The sequence below is a fragment of the Egretta garzetta genome, unplaced genomic scaffold, assembly GCF_000687185.1.
Source record: "Egretta garzetta isolate BGI_Z169 unplaced genomic scaffold, ASM68718v1 scaffold245, whole genome shotgun sequence".
Lineage (NCBI taxonomy): Eukaryota > Metazoa > Chordata > Aves > Pelecaniformes > Ardeidae > Egretta > Egretta garzetta.
In genome coordinates this window covers 1340906-1350754 of record NW_009259721.1, presented here as the reverse complement: position 1 = coordinate 1350754, position 9849 = coordinate 1340906, and the positions used below count along the sequence as shown (strand labels likewise).

General features: G+C 50.4%; 1 protein-coding gene across 1 annotated transcript in view; it reads left to right on the top strand.

Annotated features, from left to right (window-relative positions):
* RAP1A (RAP1A, member of RAS oncogene family) overlaps positions 1-5817 on the top strand; it is a 41386-nt gene extending 35569 nt beyond the window's left edge. The window contains exons 8-9 of the mRNA XM_009639399.2: positions 2072-2187; positions 4555-5817. Of these exons, the coding sequence (XP_009637694.1) occupies positions 2072-2158 (87 nt within the window). The 3' untranslated portion in view covers positions 2159-2187; positions 4555-5817. The remainder of the gene's footprint in view (positions 1-2071; positions 2188-4554) is intronic.
* The last annotated feature ends 4032 nt before the right edge of the window (positions 5818-9849 follow it).

Here is a 9849-nt window from a genome sequence, read left to right as displayed (position 1 = left end):
GGGCTGAGGGAGCTGCAGCTCCTGGGGCTGGCAGTGGCTTTGCTGTGCCGCTCGCTGCTCTGACCCTGTCCATGCAGCTCGCTGAGCCAGGCTCCTGCCAGAAGGGATTTTTTTTTTTTTTTTGTTTTGTGCCTGTGTCTGAGCTGTAGTAAAACCGTGACTGTTAATGAAGAAAGTGATGGCTCAGTCATCGCACGGATCCCTGTGGAGTACAACAAATTCTGGTTTATTTGTATTTCCACAGTCTGTGGCAGAGACTGACCTCTCGCTAGCCAAAGGTGCCCTAAAGCTCTCCGGGGAGAGGGGATTCCGTAGCAGGCAGAACGTGGGGCTGTCCCGGGGTGAACGCACACCCGTGGCTGGCATACATCGTCCTTAGCCTGTGAATCCTCTCTCTCCCTGTTTCCCTGTCCTGTCTACTGCCTCCAGTGAGACTTGGATCATAGAGGAGAAAATTACTAACGGGAAGATTAGTCTGGCTTTATTGTGATCTTAATTTTCTGGTTTTCTGCCAGTTTATATTGTCTGGTTATGAAAAGCATAAAAGCTGAGGAAATTAAAGAGAAGAAACACCATGAATCAAGCAACTTACTGTCCTGGATATTTGTTCTGCTGGCTCCTGGACTGGGGAAGCATTTGCGTTAGTCTGGGCTTTGGTTTTTAGCTACTTTTGGACTTTCTAACTTTGTTAAAATCTGGCCTAACGGGTGATGAATTTCTGTGTGCCTTCAAAAATTCAGACTCCTCCTGCCCATCCTAATCACATTCAAATCATCTTGGCTCCTGTTCATGAAGGCTTCAATATGGAAAGCTGGTTTGCATCAGCACAGAAGATGCTGCTTATTAATGGACTTCTCCTGCAGAAACCACTTCTTCGTATCTCATCTGTGCACTTGTGAACGTCTTGGCCATGCCCACTGGAGATTAAAGCGCTACTTTTGCCTGGGGCTGATGGTAGAAAACTGGAGCAATGAGCTTCATAAAGAGCAACTCCCAAACGTTATTTTAAAATATTTTACATGAGAGCTCAATAAAGCCACTGTGGTGTTTGTTCCATTTGAAGCTTTCTAGCTGTTCACTGGCGCTTTTTCGTGGAGGTAATAGCCGGAAAATCTTAAATTTCCAGTTGTTGCATTTTGTTATAAACCGTTTCTTTGTCTTCTGAATTTCCTTGGAATCAACAAGAATTTGTGAGCTGTCAGCCACTCCAGGAAGGAAGAAAGTAAACAAGGACAAGGGTGGAGCTTTCTGAAGGTTTAAATACTTCTCAATACTGTGACCCAGCTCCAAGCATTTTTGCAAAGCTCATTTTGCTATAAATGGGTTGGGTATCGCTGGGAAAACAACTCGCAGCAAAAGCACTCACAAGAAACTCGTCTCCGAAGCTGAAAGAGGCCCCTGTAATCGTTGCCTTATGGAAATGTCTGAGTTCAGGGCGGATGTTTTGCTTCTCCATGCTAATTTTTATTAATAAACTCAAAAAATTAGGCCGGGCAAAAAGGGGAAGTGATGAACAGCTCGAATCGGTTTGGCAAAGAGGAAAATGAACAGCGCATCCTACGCGGCGGGTGAACGAAGGCCACGTTATAAGGTGAAAGCCAAGGAACGGGGCTGCCCTTCCCAATGGCGAGAAGGCGCTGCTGGGGGTGTAGCAGCGCTCTGCAGGCGCTCGCCACCCAGGGAGATGATCCTTCAGGATGTGATGCCTGTCTCCTAAAAAAACTTTTGTCGTTTCCCAACTTTCTCCCACTTTTCCAGAGCCAGGGGTTGGTGGCCCTGTCACTGCCGTGCTCTCCTGAAGCCTTGGGTCATATGCAACCCAAAGGAGAAAGCTGTGTGCTGCAGGACACGAGCTTACAGCTCCCCGATGGCGCTGGTGTGAGCTCTGTGCTCTCTTGTTCCATAAGCGGTTGCTTGAGAGACACGTTTGAGTAAATGCAAGCAGCTCAACTGAATTTATGAGGCTTCAGCCATCAGGAAAGCGTATCGGCTGGCCAACCTGCCTGGTTGTTGACACTTGCACAGTGTTATATCGCTTTGATTTTTTCAATTTGTGTTTTTTCATTTTCAGATCTTTTATGACCTGGTCAGACAGATAAATAGAAAAACACCAGTGGAAAAGAAGAAGCCTAAAAAGAAATCATGTCTGCTGCTTTAGACATCCATTGCGCAGCAGCTCTGAGCCAGGTAAGAGGTGCCTGAATTACACCCACGGCTCAGGCGGTCGGACCGCGAGCTGCTCCCACCAGAGAGAGGGGACTCGTTGCCCTTCCCTTCTCCTTCTGGCTGCTCCCAAATACAAAATTCACTCCCGTTCTGCTGTGTGTGTTGGACTTTTTTAAAAAGTCAGTTGTACCGACTGACCTGGCAGAGAAATCCCTGCTTCTCTCCCTTTCTCCTTTTGCTTGGGTTGATGAGTGTGACAGAGCAGGGGCTTCCTTCGGGCTCCTGCAGGTTCTCTCTGTGTCTCGTGACACCACGCTCTGGGCTCAGTTTTGCTTCCTTTTTATCCTCTGCTGAAGCTTGGTAGCATCTGTGTAACTTGTGTTATTTCTGCCAGCTGCTGGCTCCATCCTAGGTGCTATGGGGACAACTGCAAATTGGTTTGGGTGGGACATGGATTTCAATGGCACAGGAATAAAAAGCTGCCTGCTAAGAAAAAAAAAAAAAAACAAACCCCAAACAAAAATGAACACAAAAAAACCCACCCCAAGGTTGGACACAGCTATAAATAATCTTCCTGTGTATCTTGGCAGGGTACAGCTTACAGCTGCTGTGTCGCACTCCTGAAAGAAAGCAGCGTTTCTGTAGCTTCAGGTTTTGGACAGAAGTACTCCCCGGGCTGCCCCGGGAGCACACGCGTGGCACCCGTCGGAGGCAGGCTGATACATTCGCTCTGTGTGGAGCTGCAGCTATACAATTTTGTCTGCCACTGCTCCTTTTTCCTCTGCATTTCACATCTAAATTGTTCAATAAATATAATCCGTAAGAAAAGATTCATCTTCGCTCTTCAGGAAAGGAATTATTCAGGTTTCCTTGTGGCAGACATTCTTAATACTGCAAAACAATGCATACAGAAGGCCAGAATTTTTGTCTGAACTTTGATAGGTGTGTGGAATTGTGATGGACTACATTTTTACCCCTCTTTTACAATAATCTGCTACAATAGTTTTACCTTTAAATTTTTATTCTGTTCTTTCCTTTTTTTTCTACCCACTAAATAACTCCAAACCCCAGGACAAAATCTCACAACCAGATCATCCTGAACGGTGCCTGTAGCTCAAAGCACAGCCTGGCCCTGTAGGGACGAGTCGGGAGGAGTGAACTCGCCGCAGCGCTGGCGGTGCCGGCCGCCTTCAGAGCTTCGGCTCCTGGTGATTTCTGTGACCCATCAGACACTCGGTGTTCTGCTCTTTAGTTCCAGAAATAGGTGCAGTGCAGCCGGCAAAGCAACGCGAGCGCCCTTGCCCTGCAGCGTTTAAGACAAAGTCCTGGTCATAGGAGGATTTCAGGGATGAATTCCTGAAAATAGGCAGGGCTCTGGCTCCTGCCAGCTCTGAAGCTCGTGCTGTAGATGGACGAGATGTAGCCGAGGTGTGACTGCGTGGGATAAGTGGAGCTATGCAGTTAACCTGGCCTCTAATGACTTGTGCTTTATTGACTGATGAGTCTCTCATCCGGAGCTTTGCATGCCAGAAAATAATAGCTCGGGGTTGTGGGGAAACAATGGCTTTAGGAAAAGAAATTGAAGAGCATGTCCCAAGTGGCTTTTCCTGTTCCTCAGGTGATATCTCTGAAGTTGGGTAGTGTGGCGTCAGCCAGGGTGGCTTCTTGGGGACGGGCTTCCCCGCCCCAGGGAGGACGTGCCCGCTGCCTGGCTCGGTGTGGCTCTGCCCTCGCCCTCCGGCCCGGCGCTGAAATACCAGCGGCTGCGGAAGGAGGGCCTGTGATCAGTCAGTTACCCGTGAGACTTCTCGTACCCGCGCCCCCAAATGTGCTCTAGATCATCAAAATACTTCGCAGTGTCTCCCCCCATTCTTTGTAAATCTCCTCCCAGTTCCTTGCCCGTTCGTTACAGCTGCAGCCAGGGCTCAGGGGGTCTCCAACCCATTAGGCTTTACGAGCATCTCAGAAATAGCAAAAGATGAAAGCCCTCTCCCATAAATTGCTCATCCGTTGCCGAGTTCAAAGTCCCCTTGAAGGCTGCCTGTCCCCTAAGGCGGATGAGTTGGGAGGACGCTGCCCTTACCGCGGCAGAAAGGGGATGGTGGCTCCTCTGCCGCCACTCTGCCGCAGCCACGACAAACCAAGAACCTGTTCCGTAGCGTTCTAGGTTGCAAAGTCTCTTGTTTTTCCGTACCTCCGGACTGGGAGGGTGGTAGGAACAAACCCCCATGCTGGAGGAAGATCGGCTCTTCCTGCGGAAGCGCTGCCTGGTTTTAGGCGCCTGGGTGCGGGGGTCGTCGGGGGGAGCTCTCAGGCCCGTGTTCGAGACGTGCGCCTCGCCGGCAGGGTGGGAAAGGCCCCTCCGTCATCTTCTTTTACTTTCTCTAGATTGCAGGAATGAAGAACTGTTGCCTAAATGGAAAGTGCCAGCATTCCCGACTTCAAAACCTTATGGAAATTAATAACATATCTGAAGAAGCTTCTCCTGTTTTTATATACTACGAGAAGAATTTAGATCTGAAAGCGGTTCGCACACAGTCCCTGGAAAAGCAATGGCTCTGTGTGTATCTCTTGGAAATTTAAGACGATAGTACTCCTCCTTTGCAATAGCAGTTAACACGTGAAAATAAATATAATTGACTCTAGCGTATGATTCTACAAAGGAGCATGGATGCATTTCAAGTGTTAGATATTGCTACTATAATTAAAATGTCATATTGACCCTTTTATCATCATTTCTCCCCATCAAGCACTAAAAATGTTCCATTATATTTTATAACTATAGATATATATTATCTGAAATTTCCCTCTGAACTCACTGCAACAAATAACTTTTTGAGTCATTGACTTCATTTTATATTTAAAAGTTACGGAATATCATTTTTTTTCATTCTGCCATTATATTCTAATTAAAAATGTTTGTGCATAGTGCTTTGGAAAAATGGGTCTTTTATAGGAGAAAACTGGGATAACTGATTTCTATGGCTTTAAAAGCAAAAATATATAATATACTAAACCAACTCTAATATTGCTTCTTGTGTTTTACTGTCACAGATTAAATTACAGCTTTTATGAATGATTAAATTTTAGTACATTTTCATTTTGTTTCTGTGTTTTTGTTATGGTTTCCAGGCTTTGGGTTTTGCCCATGGCTTTGTGAATTCCCCTTCCATTCTGGTCGGTTGAGTGTTTTGTTCCAGCCAACACCACCAGGATGTCGTTCCGCTGATGCGATGTCTTCGCACCCCCTGCTTGTTGGATGTGTTTAATGGTGTCACACACTGAAGTGCAGGCGGCTACTTTTAATCAGTTTTGTGTATTTTGAATGTTGAAAGATTGTATTCTGCTGAAAATATTTCCTCTGTACAGTTACTTTTATATGTACGAATTCAGTTTAACAGCGTGTCGAGGGCTGACTGTACCGTGACCGTTTTGCACGGTCGTGCCCGTGGAGGGTAGCGTCGCTGTTCGGAGGTTGCCGCCCGCCAGGCAGGGGCTGTGGTGGCTCCTCGTGGTCTCCATCTCGGCACGAAGCCACGGAGCTGGGAGCTGGTTCTGTCTCAAGGCAATTTCAAGAAAGCAAAGCGGCCGCTTTACATTTTCAGACAGAACCTGGTGAACGTGGCCTGGTCTGCTGTCAGCGGAGGGGGCTTTGGTGTTTCTTTTGGGGTTTGCTTCTTTTTTTTTTTTTTTTTTTTAAATACCTATTGGTTTCATAAAGTCTCAAAGAGCAGGTTACGAAGAGAGCCATGGGAGCTCAGCCTCGATCCTCCGGTGCGTGTGCAAGTGGAAGAGCCGCCTCTGGGACCTGTGGGGCCCAAATCCCATCCTGGGCGCGATGCTGCTGGAATTCCTGCAGGGTTGGAGGACTTGTCCTGCTCGCTTCTGAGTAAGTGAGAAGAGAAATGTATCTTCACAGTGGAGAAACCTCAGGACGGACTTTGTCCTGGTTCTTTAAATGGGAAATCTAAGTGTAATGGCTGGTGAACAGTTGTTCCTGGACCCGTTGTATAGTTTTATTGGGAACCGGGGGGGGATATTTCTATAAATAGGCTTTTCTAAAACTGTGTTACTGGTGCAGCTGTTGGATTACACAGAGATCCCAGATTCTAAACGCAGCCCAAACAAGACTGGATGAAAATACTTGGATGACGAGAATGTGAGCGCATCTGCCTACTTACAAGCTCCTAGGACAAGCGTAGTCACTTAGCGGCTTGTCTTAACCCACCTCTGCGCTTCCTTTCTCAGGAGGAGCAGAAGCATGGTGTTTGCAGGTTGGTTATCTTTACTACATGTAAAAATATTTTAGTAATAAAGTAATTTTAACGTATGTGCTGATCGCTAGATGTCTCTTCTATAAAATCAGGACCCTAACCTTCATTTTCTAGGTGCAGGGCCTCGTTTCATAAATGCCAAGTGTGTTTAATACGGAGGAGCCGGCTGCGTCACCCGCTGCCCGCAGAGCCGGGGGTGCCCAGCCCGACCCCGCTTTTCCACGGCACTCCTGAACTTTGCATCTCGGTGGCGTCTCCCAGTCCAGCGGTCCCTGCCGTGTCGCTGGGCAGTCTGGTGAGGGCAAGTCCAGCCTCGTCAGTGCTGGTTTTTATCTGTAGCAGGATCTGCTTGGAGCACGCCAGGGCCCGCTCCCGGAGCGCTGAGTGGTGGCATGGGGCTCCCAGGCTGGAAAGGGAGGCTGAGCCTGGGGTGCTCTCTGGGTTGCAAAACGAATAGTAAATTTGGTAGAAGAGATGGAGGAAGAGGTGGAAGCGGGGTGGAAGCGCTTCCCAAGCCTCTTGGCTTTGCCACTAGATGGTGGTGTCGGAAAACAGCAAGGGCTGAGAGGGGCTGGGGTGGTGCAGGCCCTTAGTTTAATAACATCAGGGTAAAAATAGTTGGGGGGGTGAAGCCCTGGCTGAGGCAGGGGCGTTGGGTGCGTGGCTCCGGTGGGGGAGGACAGTCCCGCTCCAGGCCCCCTCGCTCCCTTTGTACCTCATACGACGAATTGGTTTTCTTACTGGATAAGATTTTTTTTTTTTTTTTTTTAATCTAATGGATTTTAGCACAATAGCCCGGATTCTGCCCTGGGATGCTCTGCAGCAGATGCTACGTTGCTTTATGCCCAAACGGAGCATGTCCTGAAGCTCTTGGTGTTTGACGTTTCACTGGGTTAAAAATGAGTTGACTGAGGAATGTCCTGAAGAAAGGTTAAAATAAAAACCTCCTGATGTAGCCGCATGCTTCTGCTTTTGACCAGCATCCCATCAAGCGAAATAACATTTTGCTCCGAGGAAAGGAATACATTTAAAATCTCAGAGAAGCCCCGCAGTCCCCGAAGTCATCGAGCTCCTCTTTGTGTTGATTCGAGCTGTGCACAAATGCAGCCCGAGTGATTCAGGGCTGCCTGTACAGATGCGCTGTCCTGAAACGTCTCAGCCTGTATTTAGCTATTTTCCATGTTATCTGAAGGTTGTTCTAAATCACGTTTGCCTATCTAACATGGGTTGGATCAGCCTGTGACTGCCCAGTGATGCCCTGCCTTGCTGGAGAGTTCTGGGCTCCCCGGTTCAAGAAAGATGAGGAGCTCCTGGGGAGAGTCCAGAGGAGGGCAACAAGGATGATGGGGGGGCTGGAGCATCTCCCCTAGGAGGAAAGGCTGAGGGAGCTGGGCTTGTTCAGCCTGGAGAAGAGAAGGCTGAGAGGGGACCTCATCAATACCTACAAATATCTCAAGGGTTGCGGCCACGCGAACGGAGACAGACTCTTCCCAATGGTGCCCAGCACCAGGACAAGGGGCCATGGGCACAAACTGAAGCACAACAGGTTCCAGTTGAACATGAGGAAGAACTTCTTGACTTTGAGGGTGACAGAGCCCTGGCACAGGCTGCGTGTAGTCCCCTTCTCTGGAGTTCTTCACCCCCTGCCTGGACGCTGTCCTGTGCCCCCTGCTCTGGGTGAGCCTGCTTGAGCAGGGGGGTGGCACTGGGTGAGCTCCCGAGGGCCCTGCCAGCCCCAGCCAGTCCGGGATTCTGGGTTTCTGTGTCATTGCAAGTTTTGGTTTTGATCCAAGCATGCGTGGGAAGTGTGGGGGCTGCGGAGGGAAAGGCCGTGGCGTGCACGGAGCGCGCAGTGATGCTGGCACGCGTGGGGTTTGCTCCACGGCCTCCAAGCTGCCCAGAGCCTCCCGACACTGCGAAGGGCTGATGTGCGAGGTCTCACATCCAGCAGTGACGCGAGAAACTTAATTCACGTTAAGTTCAGAGCCAGACTTCGAAAGTCCCCAAAGGTAACGAATGTTTTGTTTGTTTTGCCAGGACTGAAGAAGTGGAATCGAATGTTCCAGCGGACCAGGCTTCACCATTCCCTAAGTAGCCTGGCTCGTGCCGAGCCGTCCTCCCCGCTGGGCCTGGGCGCCGGCGCTGGTTTTGCCTGCCGCGACTGTTCAGCGCCCTGGCTTTTGGCTGCGGCGCAGCGCCTGCCTGGCGCGGTGCAGAGGCTGTCCCTGGCCTTCTGGACTGAAACCCCCCAAATTCAGAAATGAGCCCTGTGCAGGAGGAGGGAGAGGAGCCTCTGGGAGATTCCCAGCAGCATCACGAAGCTCTGGCACAAAAAAAGAAAATGCCCAGCAGTGAAACCAGCGCTTGGCTGAGCTCAGTGCCCGTGGGGTTTCCTGGACTTTTAACTTGGACTCGTTACCAGTGAGGGCATTCAGTGGCCAGGGTGCTGTGCAGCGTTTTGTGATGGTTTCACCCACTGCTCACCTGGAAAACCCATTCCCCTTCCACGAGGGTGGCTGCCATGAGCAGGGATGGGAGCCTGCCCCGCTGCCCGTCCCTCGGGGTTCCTGCTCTGCCTGGGCCACGTGGAGCCCGCGGTCGGAGCCGGGGCCGGGCAGGTTTAGCAACGCGTGCCCGCGCTGCGGAGGGCTCTGAGCTCCCAGCCTGGGGCAGCCCAGTGCAGAGCCCCAAGCCAGCTCTAGAAACAGTCTAATTAGAGGCTATGCCAGGGCTAATTAGCCATGCTGCAAGCTCACAGTAGCCCTGGCACTGTGCTGTGCTAACGTGGCTGCTCCTGGCTGAGGCCAGGCTCTTGTCTTTAGCTCAGTTACTTGCTAATCCCAGTGTTGGGAAACAGCGTGTGTGTTATCCTGGGACTGAAATGAGCCTTTTCTCCCTCCCTTTGCAAGAGAACTTGCACGCAAGTAAACTCAGCTCATGCCTTGTGCTGGTCAGCAGCGGGCAGAGGCCAGAGCAGTGAGCAGCACCCCCTCATCCACAGCATCCCGGTCCCTCTGTCCCTCACCTCCGACGGGATGCACTTCAGAGGGAGCAGCAGCAGCAGCAGCAAAAGGTTAAACATTTGTCAGAGACTTTGAACAGCGCAGGAATTACAGCCCTGTGCTGGAGGCTGAGGTGCCCGTCCTGCTGGCTTGGCCATGCCAGCTCTTGACTAAATCCCAATTGCACCGTGCCCTTTTGGGACGGAGGGATTGCTCAGGCGAGCGTCTCCCCGGGCTGCTGTCCCCGGCACAGCTGCTCTCGCAGTCCCAGGCAGAAGCCCGAGTTCAAACATCCATGGCATTTTCTTTGGGTGGTATCAACGTTTAAGGCCAAAAGCCCCCGCCCTGGCTGGCATGTCACAGCGGCTGGGGGCTGAATGAGGAGCCTGTTGTGCTGCGGAGGGGAG